Genomic DNA, 25,734 nt, shown 5'->3' with positions numbered 1-25,734 from the left:
TTTCACATGACTGGACAAAAATTAAACATGGTATTTGAAATTTAAGTTTTATTATCTACAATGTATCTAAAATATATTTGGAACACAACACCTCATTTATATACTACCTGTGATTACAGTAAATGAATTGAGTAGTTCATATAGCTGAACTGTGTCATCTATAAAGCCTGAGTGAAATTTTGCTATTATGTTTCTTACATAAACTTGCCGGCCATTTGCCTGCTAGATGATGTAAGTCATCGTACTCAGTTTTAATTTTTTTTCTGACTTTCTTCAATACTATTTAGTAACCTGAATCTTTTATATTTTTTTTCTATATCATTTAATTTTAGAAGTTACAAAGAAAGACATTATTCTGCCTTGTTGAAGTGTGTGTATTATCCTGTTGTTCTGATAGATCATCTATAAACAAAAACATGTCTGTCATTCTTAGTAATAAGATTTTGAAAATTTAAACTTGATGAAACAGATTTCTTATTCATTATATAAAAACTTAACTCTTAAAAATTTTAGTACTTTTTAACAAAGTCTCTTGCTAACAGTGGTCATTATGTAGTAATCAGAAGAAAGAACGAGTATAAACATTCAGGAAAGTATAATTTTGAATAGCTGTAGGCTAAATCTAGCCTGTACCTTTTTTTTTTAACATAGTATTTGAGCAAAGAATAGACGCTACATTTGTACATGGCTGAATGTATTCTTTTAACTAACAGGTTTATTTGGACACTTTTGATTACTTTGAGACAGATTATGATCTTAGCCTTTCTACAAATAGTTCAACTTAGGTTGTTAGGAATCTTTTTCATGAAATAATCTGTTTTGAAAATAAAGGAAAATTAATGCCATTTATTATGTAAGATTTTGTTTTGTCTCAACTTATTGAAGTTCATGTTTATCAAAATTTTAATAGTGGATATTATAAGTCAGGTATTATTTTATCAAAACATTAACCTTTTTTCTCATAATTCTTATAAAACAAGAATACTATGAGTTATTGTAAAGAAGATAAAATGGACTTCAGTTACTAATTACCCTTTAATGATTCTCAGTTTTATATTCCAGTGAAAGTAAGAATTTACATTTAACAAATTCAACTAAAACCCACCCATCATTTTAAATACAGAAATACTCTCTTTATGACACAGGCATATAAAATTTTACATCTAGCATAAATTGTTTGAATTCTGCATTTATTTCTAACTGAATATCAGTTTACTGTAGAACATGATTATTTCACTACATGTATCAAGTGGTGGTACATTCCATATATAAATGGAAAATATGTTATGACCCACAAGCCCCCTCATACATGTACACACAGTCACAAATAAAAAATATACAAGCTATAAATATTCTTTTATAGTTTTCTTATTGTTGTTAATGAAAATAGCTGTCACGCATAGTTTTTTAAAGGTCTCAAATCTCTTCTTTTTAACTAGTATCACATAACAGTGTGAAATCACCTATGAAGTAAAATACTCAAAACCTTTATATTTGAAATATTTTAAACTGGCCTGAACATCTCTGTGCTCAGACTTGGCAGCTGCACTTGAGATCATGTATACGAGCCATCCTCTAATCCTCCCCCTGGATGGGAGCTGTGTCTCCATGCAGTAATACTGACTCAATGCTGTGAAGAAGCATTATAATACAGGGCTCAGCTTTGGTATTGTTGTCAGAGGTATCTGCATGCTCCAACACTGCTATGTAAAATTTAAGGGAAGTTAGGCTGTTTAAACCTAAGTTTCCCTGTGTAGTGACTTCATTACTGCATCTCACTCAAAATTGTTTATAGCTATTCAAATAATGAAAATGGCCAATAATTTCCTGAGTATGTCTACAAATAAGGATATCAGTTGATATATTCCCACAATTGTTTTAGGACATGGGACAGAAAAACAGGAGTAATCTGTGTGATGTGACAATTACTTGTGTACCTGATTTAACTAGCTTCTGATGACCTGTCTCTAAAGTTTGCAGAACAATTTATTGTAGCTTCATATAATTTGTCTTACATCTTAATTATCTCCACTATTAATTTAAGTTTCCCAATCTTGGTTTGAAATGGCTCAGGTGTATGGAAAGATAGCATTTTAGCAATAGCTAGTATCTAAATTAAATTTATCATTGAAGGTTACATAAAAACAGAAGCACTGGGCTAGGGAAATGGCTCAGTGAGTGATTAGCTTGCTGCATGAGCATGAGGACCTGAGTTCAGATCCCTAGTGCTCATGCAAAAGATGCAACAGCATGTTCCTATAACCAGCCTAGGGATGGGCGGTGGTTGAGATGGGTAGAGTACCATAAATGAGTAGTTCAGTGCCATGAGTTATCTCAAAAAATAAAGTGGAGAATAATAGAGGAAGATACCTAATGCCAACCTATGGCTCTATATGTGCCTTCATGGGCTAGTGCTTCCACATATATGTACATACATGATGCATATATACATATAAACAAATACAAAAATTATACGTGAGTATTGCATATCAAATAATGTTTTGATGTCATCAACATAAAGAGTAATACCCCTCTTTATTGTTAGAGATTCAAATTAATTTTTTATTGCCCATTGGAAAAAAGTATGTATTTCAGAACACAAACATATACACAAGCTTCCACACTGCTAATAACTTCAGTCCTTGACTTATTAAATTTAACACTTGGTTATGAAGCATTTTGAGTATTGCTGAGCTTAGTGCTTAACTGTTTGCACTGATAAAGTTTGTGGCTACATGACAAATCATAGCAATATAAATTGAGGACCAGAAATGTGCTGCCATTCAAGCCAAAAGTTTTAATTACAAGACAGTTTAATAGTTTATAATTTCAAGTGGCAGAGGAGGCATCAGTTTCAAATGTGGAGAGAAGAAAGTACTAGTGATGGGAGTAAGGAAGAAGTTAAACTTAGGAGGAATGTCAGCATGAATATAAATTTAACTCTTCCTGTGTAGAGCAAGGGATATACTATGTTGTACAAAGACAGATAAACTGGGTTTATATTGTTTGTGTTTTAGAATCCTTGCAATGTCATAATGTAGAAAGAAGAAAAAGTAATTGTCATAATTTAGAGATTCCTTAGAAATGGCAACTCATAAATGTACTGTCACCAAAGAAGACATTAACATTACACCATCAAAACTTAAAATGTACCCTTGGAGATGGAAAGGTTGCGTGGCTGGTAAAGTACTTACTTCATAAAGCATGACAACCTGAGTTAAGCTCCCTAGAACCCTGTAAGGAGATGGGCACACACTTGTCATACTCGTGCTGGGCATGTATCACAGGAGACTCTAGAGCATGCTGGCCATCTAAATAGTCTTCCTGAATCAACAAAGTCAAGATTCAGTGGGAGACCCTGTCTTGTAAAGTTAGGTCTCAAGCCATAGGGATGGATACCAGACAATGCACTCCCTGCACACATATGTGCTCCAATAGCTCACATCCACACAGAGTGTGGTCCTTATTTAAATTTGCAGTTTTCAAGTATGAATCAACAAACAAGACTAATTTTTCATTTTGGAGATAAACTTTATATCTTTAGTTTTAAAAGGGAAGAACACACATGTATGATCATAGCTCCGAAGTAAAGTTCTTGCCCAGCATGAATGAAGAACTAGGAAAGAGTTCTAAAACATGGACGTGGGGCAGGAGGGAGAAACTGAGGGACAGAAAGAGGCAAAGGAAGAAGAGTCCTGATTAAATCTCAGCCTAGGAACTATCCTTTCAATTATTTGTGTACAAAATTTAACTGCTTACATGTACCACATTTCAATTTTGTTGATTTGTACTTCTCAGAATTAAGACAATCAATAAATATTGATTTTTCTCTGTCTTGTATATCTATCATTTTATTTAAAATTACTGTTTGTAACTCTGAGAAAATCACAGTAGAAGAGTTTGAGGAAACTAAGGGCCTTCAGTTTCTGAACGTGTTGGCTGAACATGTTCATTTTATTATTCCCCACTTTTTGTTTAAACATTTCAATCAGTATTTCTTCCTCCTACAAGTTCATTGCTAGAAAATTCTAGTTGATTGAAAGCCCAAACATTTTAAAATAAATTGGCCGCTGGCCCTTGTTCTACTCTTGGCTATGCACAAGAGAAAATTAATTTTTATATTACCTTTTTTAAATCTTTCCCACCAGCCAAAAACTTTCTCAGAATTAATTGATCCGTTTTCTTCAGCCTATGCATCAAAAAATAGGGCCACTTGTAAGATAAGACCGGTAGAAAAAAATAAAGGTATAAAATTTATCTTTAATTCTGTACTTTTAAAGGCATACAATCACTTAGCTGCATGAATCAGTAGTAGAGTTTGCCTTGTTTTCATTTAAAACCATCAACTTGTAAGGCTCTAGAAAACTTAGCAACATGAAAGATGAAAAAATGCATTACTTCTAAACAGTGTCTCATGAAAATGACAGGAATATGTACCCATGAATTCCTAGCAAGTAAGATTCTCTTCACAAGACCTGTATAAGACCAAGCCTATTAATAGTATAATGGTATAATAGGGGTTAGAGAGGAGTTAATGAGCCCCAACTCTTAACTGAGGAAATATGGACGGTTGTTAGCTTCAGGTAAAGAGGAACTAATTCTTTTTTTTTAAGAATTTGGACCTTGGTAGGTTGGCCGTGATGCTTTAACGAATCAGAAATACCTAAAAGTATATAGATAGCATAAACTGGATTTGCTAAGTTATTGAATTTAACAAAGAAAGAGGCATAAAAATTGGGAGGGATGCGAGGTACGGGTAGGAATGTATTGGCGAGAAGATAACAAGTTGCAGATGAATAATATCAAAATATACTGTTTTAAAATTCTTAAAAATGAGTTCAAGGCTCTTTCCCACTTTCTCTTCTAATAAATCCAGTGTATCTGTTTTCAATATCTATAATTTAAAACAAAAATATATAATGCCTCATATCAGAATTTTGAAAATGAGGTAATCTTAAGCACTTAATATGTAAGCAGTCCAAAACCAAAATCGTGTCTTCAATTTTCTGAAAAATACATGTCTTAATATCATCAGTTCTATATGAAAATGTGTTCTAAGCTTTCATAATGCCTTTGTAGAGAAGAGATATCATACAAAATTATGATATGCTTGTGTTCTGATTGGAGTTCTTTCTACAATTGCAGTATTGCCTATTTATAAAACAGTATGGACAAAAAAGATTTTCCTGTTTTGTTTCTAGGTTTATGACCTGGAGCCACTTTTTACTAGTTATGTGTATTTATACAGCTTATGTAAAATATTCTGTCTGTACTTAGTTTTTTTATGTTCAAGTTGAACATAAAATATTCAAGATTAACTCATCAACTCATGATTATATTATCTGAGCTAGTATAAATAAGCCTTTTAAAATCCATTTTTTGTTAATATAAAAAACACCCAGTGTTGGGTCACTTATTAAATGAGTATTTATTTAGCTCATGGTATAGAAGGCTGAAAGTACAAAATCATATAGCCTTATTGATTTCGCATCTTATGAGAATCTAATAATGGATAGAATCATAGCAAGAATCTAAGTGAGATTAAGAGTTCATATTACCAGGCAGGAATCAATTTAGGTTTATAGAACAGTGCAACCTTGGGAGAATTCAAAAGGAGATACAAGGGCTTTTAAAGCTTCCTTTTGAGGGCAGTTGCATCCATAGTCTGAGATACTCCCATTAGGTTCCACTTTTTAAAAGGTTTGTATTATTACTCAGTATCACCCCACTAATGAAAGTATCTAAGGTATGGACTCTTAGGAGAAGAAACCATATACAAACCACAGCTTGCTCTCAAAGCAGTACTTGGCTCACTGTGTCATCTATGCTGGCTTAGGACTCTTGAGCTAAGTCAGTCTTCCTGCTTCAGCCTCCCAAGTATATGAGACTGCAGACATGCACAACTGTCCTTACTTTTGTTTTCTTTATTGCAGACTAGAATCAATAATGTACATTAATCTCTATATTATATATATCTATAAAACATAATATTGCTTCTTGCACAAAATGTAATATAATTTCAACAAATGGATACATACCTATATATTTCCATGAACATAAAATAGTATCACTTTTATGAAGTAACATCTTATTTGTGACTTTGAATTATTCCATGATAAAGACCTGATAGGAATTAAAGTAGATCAGAAACAAAATTATTTGGGATGATTGTAATAATTAATGTACATTAATCTCTATATTATATATATCTATAAAACATAATATTGCTTCTTGCACAAAATGTAATATAATTTCAACAAATGGATACATACCTATATATTTCCATGAACATAAAATAGTATCACTTTTATGAAGTAACATCTTATTTGTGACTTTGAATTATTCCATGATAAAGACCTGATAGGAATTAAAGTAGATCAGAAACAAAATTATTTGGGATGATTGTAATAATTGTGTCAGAGTTATTTCTTTATAATAGAACATTTTATTCATATTAAACACAAATTTTGCTAGATATATAGACATTGTTATAAGGATTTGAGAATATTATTTTCTTTATTGCAGACTAGAATCAATAATGTACATTAATCTCTATATTATATATATCTATAAAACATAATATTGCTTCTTGCACAAAATGTAATATAATTTCAACAAATGGATACATACCTATATATTTCCATGAACATAAAATAGTATCACTTTTATGAAGTAACATCTTATTTGTGACTTTGAATTATTCCATGATAAAGACCTGATAGGAATTAAAGTAGATCAGAAACAAAATTATTTGGGATGATTGTAATAATTGTGTCAGAGTTATTTCTTTATAATAGAACATGACAAAAAGCATAGCTCCTGTTAAATGTGAAGAGGGCTAAAGAAATGGCTCAGGGGTAAGATCTTGTTTTCCTTCTTTATGGGATAACTCACGACTGCCTGTGACCCCACTCCAGGATGCTGAGATACCTCTGGCCTCTGTGGGTACTTGTACTCATGTGCACAGACTCATTCATATATATATATATATATATATATATATATATATATATATATATATATATGTATGTATATGTAAAAATAAACTAAAGCTTTATAAAAATGAAAAAGAAATATCTCTTATGGTGGAATTTTTTTAATCTCAATTATTATTAATAGCACAGAGCTAAGAATTGCTAGAAGGGATATAAGTTCCTTCAAAAGATGATTAGAAGAAAACAATAATCTTTTTGAAAGTTTACTGTTATCTATTTGACTGCACTGGGAAAAAGTGACCAAGCGTAAACACAAAAATACAGAAGCAGTTAAAGATTCTAGGAGGTCTAATTTACATAAAAATAAATTATCTTCAAAGAATGAAGAAACTATAGTGATGGGTTTTCCTGAGACAAATTTGTTGTCTACCTCCTACATCATTCACTCCTTCCCATCAGTTCGCAGCAAATAAATACATATTCTTGTATGTGATAATTCTTAGGATGAACCTTTCGGATGAAAAGATGGGCCACTATTTATTAAGAAGTGATTCTAAATAGAGTTTTACAAGGAGTGGAATAATAATTTGGCATGAACTAAGGTGAAATAAGTTCCAAGAAATGGAAAATGCACAAAAACTATTGTTATTTTTAATATTATTAAAATGTGTCCTCATTAGTATAACATATCTCTTGTTTTTGATAATTTAGGACTCCATTTCATAGGTAGGCCTTATATAATGGGGCTATTTAATGATAATTCTTCTGGTGAAGTTTAAAAGAGATTACATTATATGCATTATTATAAATAGTATAGTTAGAAGTTTGGATAATTATATGACACTTAAGTGTGAAACTGTTTATAGGTCTGTTTTCTTTCAAAAGGCGGTAGCCTTTTGCCATTTTCAAGGCTTACTGATACTGTATATTCTGAAGGTGGCACACTTGGGGGAAGATGAATATCACTGTCAAAAATAAATATTTCTTAGAAGAATGGGGGACTGCTTTTATATATTATTCAAAGCAAGTCCTAGTATAAACATACCTTCTCTCCTGGAGGTGCATCACTGATAGTATTAACAGTTTGCTGTAGCTTAATCATATTATGTTGTTATTCTTATGCTGCTTTATAAATATAAAATGTCTTAGAATAACCATTATTAAACATATTTTTAAAATATAGATAGCAAATCATTTTCAAAAACTGTATAGGTTCCATTATAATTACCCAGTGCTGGCATCCATGTTGTACAAAAGCAGATATAGGTATTACAAATGATTGAAAAATTCCTAAATGTGAGGAAAGGGATAATCATCCAGGTACAAGAGGCATGCAGAAGAACAAATAGACCAGACCAGAAAAGAAAGTCTCATGCCACATAATAATCAAAATACTAAATGTACAGAATGAAGAAAGGATATTCAGATCTGCAACAGAGTAAAGTCACATTACATATAAAGGTAGATCCACCAGAACTAATTCTACAAATTCTGAAAGAAGACAGAGTAGTCCAAACTACTATAGCAAGAAAGGTCATCTATAATCAGAGGAGAAAGAAACATTTTATATGATAAAAACAATTTTAAGGAATTTGTGACCACTAGGCTATCAATTCCAGAGACTACTGAAAAGGAATGCTTAGGTCATAAAAGGAGGTTAGATATACCCAAGTTAGCACAGGGAATAAATTATTTGAGAACCAATAATCAAAAGAGGTTTGTAATTGATGCTGACTATGCTTTATAAAATTATTGTAAACACTAAAGTTGTATTTCCACATATAATTTTTATGTGACCTGAAATGTTCTTCTTTTGCTTTGTTTTCAATCATATTGAAATGTAAAGATGAATCCCAGATTCCCTAAGATGAAAAAAACAGGCAATAGGCAGGGTCCAGCTTCTAGGCTGCAGTTTACTAACTAACCTACTATTAAAGCTCTCCTATCCTATTTGGTGTTAGTATCCTTATCTGCTAATCTACAAGCTCAAAATACGTGTGAGCATTCTGTATACTCTGAAACTTTGAGATAAAGAAAATTAATTCTCCCAAGATATTTATGCTACCTCACCTTGAGTGTCTAATATAATACATGTTACAGATTCATATACTTTTTATGATGTTGAGGATATAGGAATAGACAGATCTCTGTGTTGGGCCATTGAGATGTCCCAGAGGGAAAAAGCATGTGTCACTTCTCCTGAGAGCTTTTGTTTAAACCCACATGGAAAGAGAAAGCAGACTTCAGCAAGAATCCTGTTGTGTAGGTACACATGTGTGTACATGTGTGCACACATTCTCTCCCCGACACAGTACAATACAGCATAAATTAATTTAAAGTTTGTTAAAGCTCTCCATGAATTTTATTATACAAAAATACAATAAACTTACTAAATTTTCATCACATAGAGATTTAAAGATGAAGCACAGACTAAGAAAATAAGTAGTATAAAATTAGACATAAGTTCTGTAGATAAAAATAAGCCCAGGAAGGATAGTGATTGGTAGGCTAGGCAGGAAACATCATTGTAATTAAAATAGGACCATCCATTAAGGAAGATGACATTTAAACAATGACCTAATGAAGGAAAGAGGAATGAGTCATGTCAAAGGATTCTGCCCCTTTTGGTGTAACAGTATAGAGCTGTAGGGTGACTGGTTTATGTTTTAACAGGAAACCAGTTGGAAGGCAATTAAAATAATATAGGTGAATAATTAGAGTGACTTAGATCAAAAGGAGGGGAAAGAATGGAAATCTGTGGATTGGAGAGGAGAGGAGACAGGAGAAAGAAGTTAGTTTTGAGACAAGATTTTACTGTGTAGCCCATAGAAGAATCATAAACTCATGATTCTTCTGCCTTAGCCTCTCAAGAGCTAGAATTAAAGGCCACCATGCATAGCCAACTGGTATATTTTGAAGGAAGTAACAGATGAAAAAAGAGAGTGAGAGAAGCCAAGTAAAAGAGGCAGGATTTGGCTTTAATGCTTTGAGTAATGTATTGCCATTTAGTGAAATGAAAAATGTTGAAGGAAAGGAAAGTCTAGAGAATTAAATTGGGATTTTTACTTCAATGACAGAAGTATGAATTGCCGTGGAGCTCAAAGCAAATGTATGAAGAATTTTTGAGTCATGGCTGTAAATTAAAATCCAGGACACTTGATGAGATTACCTAGGTATTAGCTAGAATTAATGTGTATTTATTGATATTACTGCCCCTGATGGTTTTTCCAAATTTTAAGGATGTAGGGAGTTTTTAGAAATTATCCCCATTGCTCACTCATAAACAGTGTTAGGAATCTCACTGAATCAGAACCTTGACCTGTACAGTAAATACCATTAGTTGGCCATCCTCAAATTTTACCTTGATGTGACTTTTCCCAAGTACCTCCTTGCTGGAAACTGTTTGCACTGGAGGTAAGTGTGAAAGGGGAGGTTGTGGGAAGTGATGGGGTGAGGGCTTCCTTAACCTTTCTCAGACCTCAGAAGTGCTTTGATTCTGAGGTTGAGAAGGTTCAGGCTGGTTCTTCTTTCCCTGAACCAGTTCATAGAGCCCTAAATTTGACCTGCTTTCCTCAAACTGGGAATCAGAAATCCCTTTTCTCTTCTGTTTTTCTGCTGCAGAAATTCCCAACATTCCCATTTTGTGGGCTCCAGAAAGGGGTAAGCGAAGACTTCAATCCCAGCCGATCATTTTCAGATTAATACTTTTTAGTGTTTTGGTTTATTTTCCCATCATTAAAAAAAAAAAAAAAAACCCTGCTTTGACCCATTTTTCCCATTTATTTAATTTCCTTGTGGATTGTTACGTATCTATGTTCTAGGGTGATTCTGTATCCCTGGGCAATAGAATGTAGTCTCATCTGCTGTTTCCATTTGTGTGCTATTTCTTGTAAATTCTCATGTGCAGTTTACGAATTATTTCTTAGATGGAAGACACCCAGTTCAGGGACCTTTTGTTCTGCAGTCTCATCTTTTCCTGACTGGTGTTTTGTTTCCCTGCTGACAGCTTATTATTTACCTTACTCGGCTGCTTCTGATGATCTGCTATTGCTTCTCTACTGTCCTGTCTTCCTGCTTGATTGCCTTTGGATTTTCTCCACTTTTGACCTATTTTGATCTGCTGAACAATTTGTGTTCTTTACTCATTGATGCTTTACCCATCAGCAAACACCCTGGTACTTCCATATCCCTCTGCTTTTTCAGCATTTAGACTCCCAGCATTGTGTATCTACCATTCCCCTATACTGTGGCCTACTAAGTTCACAATCATCTGCCTGCCTGATTTTGCCCTGTCCAGTATGCTTGCAATAGTGTATGTAGGTACAGATTATTTAATACTTCCTTTCTAAATGCCTTGTCCCTCTGGATTGGACTGTTGACTAGGTTGCCTGACTATTGCCTCATCTTCCTATTTGCTTCCATTGGCTGTACCCTTATTTTATTTGAGATATGGCATTCATTCCCAGTGAATTTGTGACTTTCTGGTTTGCTCCTACTATACCTTCCTTTGTATTTCTCTGCATCTAATGAATCAGTAACATTGTTCCCTGTTGTCTTTAACACTGATCAGATGTTACTTCCAAGGAAAATTTGCCTGTGTATTGTCCAGATATGTCTTAGAAATAGAAAATGATTTGTTATTTAACAGCCAGGTCAATTTACTCCTAAACTGACTCAAAACTCAACTACCACCTGTTATTTTTGCTTGTAATACAAGTCCTCATTTTTCTCTTTTTTGAGGATATTTTTAAAACATGCATCATTCTTACCTCAGTTGTCTTTCAGCATCATATGTTATACACATTGTTTTCTTATATGTGGGATCTTTCAATAATTAATGTTCCATGTTATAAATTTATTTGTGAATTTATTTTACATAATTCTCAAAGGTTTTGTCAAGACAATTTGCTTAATTTTACCCTTTTATGTAGCAGAAAAAATTATCTTGAAAAATATTTAATTATTTTGTATTTCTTAATATTTCTGATTAGAGTAGTTTCAGCTCTGCTCAATTTTTTTCTTGAAGAATATAATTTCTTCCTCACCATAACTTAATTATATCAATTATATTATTATAGATCTTTTTGGTGTATTCATTTTTCTCTCCTTTATAGCTTCTTTTCTTATGGGAGAGTAGAGTTTTATAATTTATATTTTCCATGTTACAGAGTGCTTAGCATCTATAAATATTTTGTAATCTTATGGTGACATGAAAAGCCAAACATGAGTAGCAGAGAAGAATTTTGTAGAGTTTATAACTCTAAAGAAAGATATAAAGTGGGATGTTTGCAAGTGCATGCGTGTGTATGTGTGTGTGTGTGTAAATTTTAAATGTCCTTTATATTTACTGCATCATTATGCTTGAAATGTAAAAATTATAAATATCCATATTCAATTGTATTTAATTTTATCTAAAACAAATGTGATAAAGAAAAACTTTGAAAAGAAAGTGATGCCAGTTGGTGGTGGCGCACGCCTTTAATCCCAGCACTTGGGAGGCAGAGGCAGGCGGATTTCTGAGTTCGAGGCTAGCCTGGTCTACAGAGTGAGTTCCAGGACAGCCAGAGCTACACAGAGAAACCCTGTCTCGAAAAACCAAAAAAAAAAAAAAAAAAAAAAGAAAGTGATAACATTAGAGACTACAGGGGAAAGTATTGACAGGGTACTTTTAGGATTTCTGCTTTAATAAATAAAGTAAGTATGAATATACATATATATATATATGTACACGAATACACACATATACATATATATTATATGTACATGTGTAGTGTGTGTGTGTGTGTGTGTGTGTGTATGCACCAGTCTTCTGAGAAGCAGAGGCAGGTAGATATATGTGGGTTGGAGGCCAACCCAGTCTGGTCTACATAGTGAGGGCCAGGCCAGGCCAGGCCAAGAGAGACTCAATGAGATCCTGTCTCAGAAAAGAAAGAACAATGTATTGCTTTAAATTTACCACAGAAGTGTAAAAATCAGTATTTTTCCGGGGGCATTTATACAGTCATCATCACCATTTATTCCAGAATCATCCAGTATACGAATGTGTGTGTGTATGTATATGTGTATAATATATATGTTATATATAATATATATATGTATATATATATATATATATATATATATATATATATATATATATAATAAAATTTCCTAATATTCTATCCCTTACCCCTGGCAAACTTTCTGTTTTACCAGTTTGCCTAATGTAGGTACTTTATCTAAATTGGAACATTTTTTTCTCTTCTGTCTTGTTTCACCTAACATAATGTTCCTAAGCTTCCATGGTGTAGTGTGTGTCAGAAGTCCATTCCTCTTTTTAACTATATGTCTATGCCACAGTTTATCACTTCAGCTGTTGAGTAAACACTTGGGTTGTTTCTGCCTTCTGACTATTAGCAACAGCACTGCTGTGAGTGTTGTTGTTATACAAGTGTTTGTTTTCTCTATCAAAAGAAGTATATGTAGGAATAAATTAATAGCAAAGAGTTCAGGAAAACTGTATGAAATGCATGAAAAGTCAGTAGGTCCAAGATACTGTTAGTATTAAAGGAAAAAAATAAACTTTTGGATAAGCTATAAAAAGCCAAGTTCTAAGATTTAGGAGATTCAGACATGGTGGCACATCTCTTTAATTCCAGCACTTGGTAGGCAGACACTGGTGAATGTCTGTGAGTCAACACAGACCCAGTCTGTAAAACATGTTCCATAACAGCCAGGACTTCACAGAGAAACCTGTCTTGAAAAACAGCAATAACAAACAAAAGCCAGAATGATGTTACATAAGTCTGAGTGCTTTAGATACAGCAAAAATAATTCTAAAATAGGTTAAAGTTCTTCCTTTTTCTTGAGCTTCATGTTGTCTGTGAATTGTGTCTTGGGTATTCTGAGCATTTGAGCTAAAATGTGTGTTTTTTGTGATTGGGTTACCTCACTCAGGGTAATATTTTCTAGTTCCATCCATTTGACTAAGAATTTCGTGAATTCATTGTTTTTAATAGTTCAGTAGTACTCCATTGTGTAAATTACCGCATTTTCTGTATCCATTCTTCTGTTTAAGGACATCTGGGTTCCTTCCAGCTTCTGGCTATTATAAATAAGGCTTCTATGAACATAGTGTAGCATATATGCCCTTGTTATATGTTAGAGCATCTTCTGGATATATGCCCAGGAGTGGTATAGCTGGATCCTCAGGTAATACTATGTCCAATTTCTGAGGAACCATCAGACTGATTTTCAGAGTGGTTATACCAGCTTGTAATCCCACCAACAATGGAGGAATGTTCCTCTTTCTCCACATCCTCACCAGCATCTCCTGTCACCTGAGTTTTTGCTCTTAGCCATTCTAACTGATGTGAGGTGGACTCTCAGGGTTGTTTTGATTTGCATTTTCTTGATGACTAAGGGTGTTGAAGATTTCTTTATGTGCTTCTCAGCCATTTGGTATTCCTCAGCTGAGAAGTCTTTATTTAGCTCTGTACCCATTTTTTAATAGGGTTGTTTGATTCTCTGGAGTCTAACTTGGAAGACCAAAATGTGGGTGCTTCCGCCCTTCTTAGAAAGGAGAACAAAATACTCATGGGATCATGTAGACAAAGTGTGGAACAGAAACTCAAGGAAAGGCCATCCAAAGACTGCCCCACCTGGGGATCCATCCCATATACAGTCACCAAATCCAGACACTATTGTGGATGCCAAGAAGTACATGCTGACAGGAGTCTGATAAAGCTGTCTCCTGAGAGGCTCTGCCAGAGCCTGACAAATACAAAGGGGACGCTCCCAGCCAGCCATTAGACTGAGCAGTGGGTCCCCCATCGACTCCCCAAAGGGGAGAAAGGACTGAAGGAGCTGAAAGGGTTTGCAACCCCATAAAAAGTACAATAATATCAACCAGACAGACCCCCCCAAGCTCCTAGAGACTAAATCACTAACCAAGGAGTACACATGGAGGGGCTCATGGCTCCAACTGCATATGTAGCAGAGGATGGCCTTATTGGACATCAGTGGGAGGAGTGGCTCTTGGGCCTGTGAAGGCTCGATGCCCCAGTATAGGGGAATTCAAGGGCAGGGAGGTGGGAGTGGGAGTTAGATAAGGGGTTTCCGGGGGTGAGACCGGGAAAGGGGATAACATTTGAAATATAAGTTAAGAAAATATCCTATAAAATAATTTTGTTTTAAAAAAAGGTTAAAGTTTTGAGGCGGCTGTTTGTTTTAAACAACAGAATGATATATAATGTAAATTTTAAAAGGCAGGTATTTAAAAGGCAAGGTTTCAAAAAAAGGTGACCAAAATGAGGAAACGATTATATTTAGACATATATATATATATTTAGAGTTTGAACTGGAATATTTAAAATAGTAATAGATAAAAGATAAAAATACTTGGAATACATGAAACTATATCTTAGTCATTGTCAACCTTTGTTGGGGTGAGTTTTGTTTACTCTGTCTATCCTTTATCAACTGAGTCTCTGTCCGAAACTAACACAGAAAACACAATGAATTCCAAAAGAGACATAAAATTCAGCAACAATAAAATGCGTTTTAGTATCATCTACCATATTGTGAATTTTTTTATCCTAATTCTAATTCTTGGAGAGAAAATTTCAGTTAGAATGTTTGCATGTAAAGCAATCATTTTACTTCTCTAGGCCTCACTGATTCAGTGAGAACAGTCCCTTTTGAGATGAGGAGAAGCTAACGAAGAAGTAGAAACACATATGAACACAGAGATGTGTAGGTTCAGATTGGGAGCCATAATATCTACTCAAAGGACCTATAAAGTAAAAAAAAAATAAAATAAAATAAAAATCAGGGGCTGGAGAGATGGCTCAGCAGTTAAGAACACTCTGACTGTTCTCAGCAAACATGTGGTGGCTCACAACCATCCATAATGGGATCTGATGCCCTCTTCTAGTGTATCCTAAGACAACAACAGTGTACTCCCATACATAAAATAAGAAATTCTTTCAAAAAAATTATATGCCCAGATTATTAATTGCCATTTTCTGAAAAGGGTCACTTATGAATATTATATTACAAATAAGAATACTTTGAAAATATCTTTAATATTAATGCCTACTAAATTCAGTGACATTGAGATTTCATAGGTTGTTACAAGTTCATAATTTAAAGTGATATAGCTGGATAGAATAGATAATAGTGCTAAGTGTTCAGTAGATTGTACTTAAATATAATTGTAACCACCTGAGAAATATTTGACTGTTGTGCCCTCTTGTTCCAGTTAGTAGTGACACTGTTCAAGAGTTTTCAGTTAAAACTTATTTGAATTCCTGATGTGAAAAAGTTTAGACATACTCATTAGCTTTTATTATGTAGTTGATAAACTAGTCATCTGAACTTGGAATCTGTTTTTCCTCTTTATATTTATACATTCAAACTTGAGTCCTGGTTCTTTTAAAATTTCAATAGGGTAACTTTTACTAACCTGTATCCCCTCCCGCATATTCTAGATTGCCCTACTAATTTTTTTAAGATTTATTTTATGTGAGTACACTGTTGCTCTCTTCAGACACACCAGAAGAGGGCATCAGATCCCATTACAGATGATTGTGAGGCTCCATATGGTTGCTAGGAATTGAACTCTGGACCTCTAGAACAGTGAGTGCTCTTAACCACTGAGCCATCTGTCCATCCATCTTACTAATGTTTTTATTGTAATATTATAGGTATGGAGATAACAAAATTTTCTTTTTCACGAGACAAATACTACAATAGAATTTGTATCCATATTTAACATATTTTAACATTAATAGTTTAAAAGATTATTCTTTGCTTGTATGAACACTGAAAATCACTTTAAAACAGATCACACAGAGATTATATAATGTAGAAATCTAAGATAAAAGACTAATGTGATTTTATTTGTAATGGATATACTGTTTTCTTGTGATCTTTGAACTCCTATTTTAATTTCAAAGAAACTGAAAATACAGTTGTATGTTTTCTTTGTGTGACAGTCAATGTGTGCCAATATCTCATCCTTAGCAAGTGTCAAATCCTTTCATAGTTATAACAAACCCCTCTACATTTCTTTAAAATTGGGAAATTCTTTGTGAATAACTACTCTCCAATAAACTAGTCACTGTTCAATTTTTCTACTCATTGCTCTACCAGGTAATACTTAAGTTTATTCAGGATCTTGCAAATAGTGTGATTACAATGCAGTCATCCTCCTATCAACATTTGTAGCACAAGTTTTCCTCCTAATTCTTTGGTGTGTAACTGTTAACAATAGCAGACATTAGTACACTAATCCTACTTCCTCTGACATTTTAGTCCCTTTTCCCATATTATTGTATTTTTACTAGTGCTATGAAAATTCTGTTACATAAAATATCAGGTTGGTAATAAAGAGATGGTTAAAAGATAGTAAATCAGGATAGCAGGATACCTCTGCAAATAAAAACACTTGCTACCAAGTCTGAGACCCCAGGATCTCAGGGAATAACAATTAAAGGAAAGAACAAACCCCCAAAAGTCATCATTTAATCTCCACATGGATGCTGTGGAGTTTGTGCCCCACACATACAATCACACACAAATAAATAGAATAATTATTTTTGTTTTTATTTTCATGTGTTTGGCTGGTTTTTATTTTTGTGTTTTATTTTTGTTTTGTCTTTTGAGACAGGGTTTCTCTGTGTAGCCCTGGTGGTCCTGGAACTCACTTTGTAGACTAGGCTGGCCTCAAATTCGGAGATCCTTGTAGTTCTGCCTCCTGGGTGCTGGTGTTAAAGGCTTGTGCCACCACCTCCCAGTTGGAATAGTGGTAGACGCTGATATGGATGCCAAGAAGTGCATGCTGACAGGAACCTGATACCGCTGTCTCTTTAGAGGTCTACCAGAGCCTGACATACACAGGCTGATGCTCACAGCTAACCATTGAACTGATCATGGGGTTCCCAATGGAGGAGTGAGGGAGAAGACTAAAGGAGCTGAAAGGGCTTGCAGACCCATAGGGAGAGCAACAATACCAACCAACCAGAGCTCCCAGGGTCTAAACCTCTGGGAGCACATAGGGATGGACCCATGGCCCCAGCTGTATATGTAGGGGAGGATGACATTGTCAGCCATAAGTGGGAGAGGAGGTCCTTGGTCCAGTGAATACTGGACGCCCCAGTGTGAGGTAAATCATGGGTTGGGAGCTGGGAGTGGGAGGGTAGGTTGGGGCATATCTTCATTGAAGCAGGAGGAGGGGGGAAGGGATGGGGGCTCCTGGGTATGGGGGGAAAATGGGAACAGGAGATTACATCTGAAATATAAATAAAATATCCAATAAAAGAAACAAAATAAAATATATTAAATTTCCTAAAATTGAGAAATCTCCACAAAAGTTCTGTATTTATATTTAGCAGCTATTTAATTTTAAATTGATACCTTTACAAGTTTACTATTTAGGTATCTGGTTATTTATAAATGCAAGGTAAGATCAAAGTTCATTTTATCTTACAATGCTGTTTTTAAATTTAATTTGCTCTCACAATTTCAGAGTATATAATACATTCTCATACTCTGACCACCCTCCTTATCTCCCTCCTTTCTCTGTAAACTGATCTTATCTTTCCAGATCTCTGTCTCACATTCTTGTTTTTGATTTGTTTTGTGATCCACTTATGTTTAACCAATGTCATTTGTGTGCCCGTGGGTTTGGAACTCTCCATTGGAACTTGATGAGCTTACAAGTTGGTACACAATAAATGTGGCCTAGAATGCTTTTTGTTGCCTACTAAACAAAATTAATACATTTTGTGAGAGAAATACAAGGCATTTAGATATCCTGCTTCTCAAAACTGTTAGTTAACTACAAAGTAAAAAGGTAGGAAATGCCTCCTTCATGAGCAAGTCTCTTGTGAAATTTCTCTATTTCTTTTTTAGTGTCAAGATATGAAGATGTTAGGACTCAAACAAGAGACAAACATACAGTTAATATAAATTGTATTTGATCATTTATCTAGACCTTTAAAAGCATTTTTTATACTTTTCTAGCATATAAAAATCCAGTCTTCAAGAGAATCTATTTGATAGCCACTTAAAAATACACTGGCTTTTTTTTTTTTTTTTTTTTTTAACAGTAGGAGGATTACTTCCAAAAATTGAGTGAGCAGAGGCAAGTCATGTCACCAAGCATGCTAAGGCATAGAATGTCTTCTTGTAATAAAGAATTGTCTAGTTGTTAGTGGACAAGCAAGATGTGATCTGTTTTGTCTAAGAATGGGCTCGTTTCTGAAATCCTGACTGAAGCAGAATCACTGGATCAAAGCTAAACTTGACTATGTGGTGATTTCCCATTGGGGGAGGGGGAGAAAGGAAGGAGAAAAATAACATGCTGCTTTATTCTAGGCAGCAATTGATATTTCAATCTGAAATTTCATTGAACAACAGCTCACAAAGAACTTTTGATTTCTTTGGAAAAATAGTCTTACTATAGAAAATTAGGTTTTTCTATAAGCTTTTCAATTAGTGTATATAAACACTAAATTTTTAACAAAATGGTTTGTTTATTTGTTTTTAGTTCTATCTTTACTTTTTTATTATTTTGGATGCCTTATTAACTTAATAGGCTGGCAAGCCAAGGATGGGTAAGATTCTGTATAGAGCCTTACCAACCTAAGACAGAAATTCATTGCTTTTGATGATGCATATTCCATGACGGCTAAGGAAGGCATTCTTGTCCAAATGAACTAAGATAGGCTCTGTCTTGTTTATGAAATAAAAAATGAGGAGAGGTGGAGAGCTTTTGGGGCTGCCTGGCAGGAATCTGACATTGGCCAAGGACAAGGAAATGGGCTGCAGGCAGGAATCTGACATTAGGCTAGAACAAAGAAGTAATTTCAGGCAGGAATCTAAATCTTAGACTAGAACAAAGAAATAATTTCAGGCAGGAATCTAAATCTTAGACTAGAACAAAGAAGTAATTTCAGACAGGAATATAAGTCTTAGACTAGAACAAAGTAGTAGACTTCAGGCATGAAAATAACTTTGGGAAAGGACAGGGAAATAGGCTCAGATATTTTGGTCATCCTGATAAGCCCTTAGAAGTAGTGATCAGGGGCGTGATCATGGGACTCTGTTTACTGCCTTTCTAGTTCTTTAACTATTTGTGTTTATTGTCTTGCTTGTTCCTTGACTATTTGCATCTATTGTATTGCTAGTTCCTCAACCTAGAACTGACTTTAATACATACATGTAATTAAAATGTAATAAAAGCAAAAAGGAGGAGGATGGATGGGATAGGGGGCTTATGGGGGTGGGGAATGGGGACTGGGGATAACATCTGAAATGTAAATAAATAAAATATCTAATAATTTTTTTAAAAAATAGCAATTTCTGATCTAACCAGATAAAGGGAAAGATTTTGTTTCTTCTAATTTGTTTGATTGTTTTTTTTTTTTAATTTATTACATTTATACATGGGTAGGAACCCACATGTGTCCACTTGTGCCCATGTATATGCATGGATATGAGTTAAAGAATTAATAACAAGTTTTGGTTCTCTCTTTCTAACATGTAGTTTCCAGAGATCAAACTTGGGTTGTCAGACTTGATAGCAGACATCTTTATCCACTGAGCCATTTTACTGGCCCTTAAGTGTGTTTTAATGAATACATAATTTTTAATATGCATAGCAGACCACTGACTGACTTGAGCTGAGTGGAATGTTTCTTCTTTATGTTGTTCTGCTGAATATTATACTGACTGCATGCCCCCACAAAGAAAGAACAAAGAAAGGAAGGAAGGGAGGGAAGGAGGGAGGGAGGGAGGGAGGAGGGAGGGAGGGAGGGAGGGAGGGAGGGAAGGAAGCCAGGCAGGCAGGCAGGCATATATTATTTATGTTTTTAAATCTGTAATTTTTAGTGCATAATTATAGAAATTTAAGAATTGATGAAACTTGTTTGGCTTACCAGATGGAACTGTTTGCCACAAATAATCATGGGAACATGCTTATTTTCATATTTGCTGAAGGAAGTACAAGAAATTATTACTGTTTTCCATCCAGATAAGAGCTGCAAGCCAGGGTGTGCTGATCCTGTCTGCTTTTTTCAGCCTGCCTTTTGGTGCGTGTGTGGCAGGGGCTGGGGAGGGGGATTCTCATGACTGTTTCTAGTAATTGCTCTCTCCAAAACTTCTAGTTCTGGGTAAATCTTTATTAAACTTTATAGATTTTTATTGGCATGTTAAATTTTTCAATCATTTTCTTAAACAAAACTCAATGTATTTATACTTTTAATTTCACAAGGCTTTTGGTAGAACTTTTTGTTTTTCACAATTGCTTTGACTACTATTTGTAAAATCAACCTCTACGTGATTTAGGTACATGGATTACTAATGTGTATAAGTATTGTGTTACAGGTAATATGTATGCTTTAGACAAAGATCCTGTCTGTGTCTACACAGCATATGAAGCTTTTTTTCTGTTTAAAACATAACATTAGATTAACAGATTAAAACAAAATTTAGAGCAAAAGAACCGAATTAATTACCTTTTCAATTTTTCTATTGATATACTTTCTGCCTTTTACATAGTCACAGTTTATTAGTATGTATCATTATTTACTTTTCTAAGGAACATTAATAAATCATGTCTCTTGTGTTGTGTGAAACAACAATGTTAACTATTTAGAGAGTGCCCATGTATTTAAACTGAGTCACCATAAGTAAAAACTTCTGATTTCTTTTTTCCCCAAGCTAAATAGTACTTTATTTAACAGTATTTATGAAATCCAGTAGAGAACTGCTTTAATGAAGTGTCACACTATAGGAAGATACTATGATCAGTGCACAATCATGCATAGGAATGTTTTCTTTAAATAAAAACAGGTTTTATGTTCATGTACTTAGTGCTGACCACTAGAGATTTCATGATCTATTAGGGACTTATACCTGGATGGAGTAAATTCTTCCTTTCTCAGAAAAAAAATTGATTGCCTGTGGCTCTCCACCTAGACTGGGGCCTTGTTAAATGTTCGCCAATCCACACTGCCATTTCATTGATGTTATCACGTGGGTATTGTTTAGGCACTCGTGCTGTTGAGGTTTCAATGATGCATCATATTTGCACACGACCTCATGGGTATGTACAGTGGCATGGCACCATTCACCTCCTTTTATACTAGCTTTCTTCTAATGTTCTTATGGGGTTAGGGTAGGGGCAGGGTTCATGTGCATACAGTAACCAGAAATATATAACACAGAGTGCCAGTCTTCAATAGCTCTCCACGGTCCTTCTTTATTATTCTTTAATCCTTTTTTACAGTCCAGATTTCATCCCCCTCCTGACCACTCCCCATCTCATATCTCCTCCAATCCTGTCTTCAAGAGGATGTTCTCACTCCCCAGGGCCTCAAGTCTATCGAGGGTTAGGTGCATCTTCGCACACTGAGGCCAGACCAGGCAGTCCTCTTCTGTATATGTGTCAGGGGCCTCATATCAGCTAGTGTATACTGCTTAGTTGGTGGCTCAGTGTCTGAGAGATCTCAGGATCCAGCTCAGTTGAGATTGCTGGTCTTCTTCTACAGTTGCCCTCCTCCTCAGCTTCTTCCAGCTTTAACCCCAACTCAACCACAGGGGTCCCCAGCTTCTGTCCATTAGTTGGGTACTAGTAACTACATCTGACTCTTTCAGCTGCTTGTTGGGCCACTCAGAGGCCTGCCATGCTAGGCTCCTGTCTTCAAGCACACCACAGCATCAGTAACAGTCCCAGGGCCCTGGGGCCTCCCCCTGAGCTGGATCCCAGGTTGGACCTAAAACTGGACCTCCTTTCTCTCCAGTTTTGTCCCTGCATTTTCTTCAGACAGGAACAATTCTGGGTCAGAGTTTTTAACTGTAGGATGGCAACCCCATCCCTCCACTCGATGCCCTGTTTTTCCATTGGAGGTGGACTCTACAAGTTCCCCTCCCCAATCTGTTTCTTCTTTTTTAACATTTCTTCTATTGATGAAATATAAGGATAAGTAATAGAATATATAATATCCATAGTAACTTTTTGAAACAATAATTATATCATTTTCTTCACTCCCTTTCCTCCCTTCAAGCCCTCTCGTGTACCACTCACCCATCCCTGAATCTTAATCAAATTTGTAACTTCTTTTTCTTTGTTGGCCTGTCTGTCTATCTGTCTGTCTGTCTGTCTGTTGTCTGTCTATCCATCTCTATATATTAATTTTATGTTTGTATATATCCAGAAATACATAAATACAATTTGCTCAGCAAATATAATATTACCTATATGTATATAATCTCAGGGCTATTTGATGTTGAGGACTTGTCCCTGCAGAAAACTGTTTATTCAACTCTCCACATTCCCTTTATTTCTTTGTCCAAGATTGAGGCCTTGGGAGCTTTCTGACTTCCATGTTAGAATGTCCATTGATGTCATCCTTTGCTCAGGTCTTGTTTAGACAACACTACTGCTTATTTGATTTTTACAGAGTTGTGGATGAGTAAGTGAGTAAATAGATGGATTGATTATAGAAAAAAACCTAGTGAGAGACCTATTATGTCACAGAATTATCTTTTTAGATTTCTAAACTACTCTTCTAACAAAGTTAGGTATACAATACAATATTATTAATAAAAATCCACTTCATTGTATATTAGTTCTCCTGAAATTATTCCATTCCCTCCTCAATAGCCATATATGACTTACTTGTAGATTTATTTTTTATTTTATTTTATTTTATTTGTGTGTGTGTGTGTGTGTGTGTGTGTGTGTGTGTGTGTATGTATGTGTGTGTGTGTGTATGCATGCATGCATGTGGGGGTTTTGGAGGTGCATGTGTGCACTCACACCACATGTGAACAGGTATCATTGAGGCTAGAACAGGGAGTGGGATCCCCTGGAAATATATGTTGCAGATAGTTGTGGAACTGCCTCTATGAGTCCTGAGAACCAAATTTCTACTCTCTGAAAGAGCAAGAAATTCTTAGTCATGCCTGTCAAGCTACACACACCAGAAGTTACACAGTTTATACCTCATAGTTGTACGCAGTAGGCCTGGGTGATGGCTTTGATGGTTAAGAACACTTTCTTAGAATACTTATCCCACCACTTGGGACTGCATAACTGGGACTGAATAACATTTATATAGATGTCAACCTCTAGGGATACTCAACGGCCAATTGGTAAAAACTTATAATTTTCTCTTCCCATTCAAGAAATAGCAGAAATTATTTTAACAGTTTTGAATCTGCCAGAATTCATTTAAAACATTCATTTCTAGGTATTGTTAATGTTTAAATTAGCCTCAGTCTATATTCTCTTTCATTGAGTCTTACCATGCCAGCATATAGTAATGACTGAATATTTCCAAACTACAGTTAGAAAGAGAAGATACAAACAATATCACTTGAGAGAGAAAATCATATTGCTAACTCTAATCTTTAGTATGTTGCCGTGTGCTTACAGAGGTAGCCAAAGAACTGTTAAGTAAAAGCACTACACTAGAAGATTTTTTTTCTTGGAGTCACTTTACATTTGTGATTATTTAGATTTAGTTATGTGTTCTATTAGTATTAAAAGTCATATCTATTTATCAATATTTTTTAATATCATTTCCCAATGAAGTTCAAGAGTGAGCATTAATTTCATCAGGAATTCTCAATTGTTTATGGTACAATTTTTTAGTTTATAAAATTTAGCAGCCTTTGAAGGGTATTTTGGACTTTAATGTTATCTTCAAAGTATAAAAAGGAAGGAAACAAGTATGCTCAGCACTGTACCACCACCACGTCAACAGTAAACGAAATGGGCAGTAGTTCCCATGGGCAGGTAAGGCTTTATTGTTAAGAATATATTTAAAGGCTAACATGGTGGGACATACCTGCAACTCAGCTTTTAGAAGGCCGAGGCAAAGGACTGCACCTTAAGGCCTGGTTGGACCACATAGTGTGTTCCAATCTAGCCCAAGCTACATAGCAAAACATTGTCAAGAAAAAATAGACTATTTACAAGTTAAACTTAAATACTTAAATAAAGGAAGTAGGTGTTACCTAAACATCATTATTTTGCAAGTGACTAGTTCCTAAACCATAAAATTATCCCTAATTTCTACTATACTTTCTCAAAAAGTAAATGACTAATTAAATTAAGAGCTTATAATTACAAAAATCTGAAATAGTATCATAAAATAATTATATAAAATTATCTCAAACTTCTAATATCATCTTTTTAGCACTAATAATGGTTTATGTAAACACATTTGCAAATGCAGGTGGTTCTTATCTTTATTCTACTATTACATGTGATTGAAAGTGACAAAGATGTTTTACCTCTTTCTGTTTGGATTTTCTAGTGTGTTAATGTAGTTTGTCTTGTTTTATTCTGAGTTGGGTTTTATTCTTTTGCTTTATGCTTTGTTGTACTTTTCATATATGGCTGTGGATATTTGCATTCAGCTCTTGTCCTCTTTCCTGTCTTTCCAATACACACCATATTGGGTTTTGTTCTCTAAAGGGTCAGGACATTTCAATATTGTTCCTTTCATTCACTAGCCAAGGCTTTCACAGTTGAATTATTGTTGTAAATTCCGTATTATTTCATCTCTTCTTATCAACTACTGATTATAAATGTATATGTTTTCCTATTATATCTGTTAATCTGTTTGATACAATCAAAGCTATAAGACTGTAAATTGAACCAGAAAATACGTACAGAAAACAATTACTTTTCTTGAATATTCATTGTATACTAGACTACTTATATTTTCTCACCATCATCTTTTAAAATGTAGTTATATTTTATTCTTAAATATGTTGAAGCTCAGAAATGTTATTTTCATTT

The 25,734-nt window shown here is 34.6% G+C and overlaps 1 protein-coding gene across 20 annotated transcripts in view; it reads left to right on the top strand.

Moving 5' to 3' along the window:
* The window catches only part of Gphn (gephyrin), a 410,619-nt gene that overhangs the window by 175,206 nt on the left and 209,679 nt on the right, over nucleotides 1–25,734 (top strand). For 11 of the 20 annotated variants that reach the window (XM_076921909.1, XM_076921923.1, XM_076921920.1 and 8 more), the window contains exon 5: nucleotides 10,557–10,595. The exons of the other annotated variants lie outside the window; for them this stretch is intronic. In XM_076921909.1, the coding sequence (XP_076778024.1) occupies nucleotides 10,557–10,595 (39 nt within the window). The remainder of the gene's footprint in view (nucleotides 1–10,556; nucleotides 10,596–25,734) is intronic. 20 annotated transcript variants of the gene reach the window in all.

Source organism: Arvicanthis niloticus, chromosome 23, assembly GCF_011762505.2.
Source record: "Arvicanthis niloticus isolate mArvNil1 chromosome 23, mArvNil1.pat.X, whole genome shotgun sequence".
Classification (NCBI taxonomy): domain Eukaryota; kingdom Metazoa; phylum Chordata; class Mammalia; order Rodentia; family Muridae; genus Arvicanthis; species Arvicanthis niloticus.
Note: the sequence above shows the minus strand (reverse complement) of the source record. Positions and strands in the feature narration are given on the sequence as shown.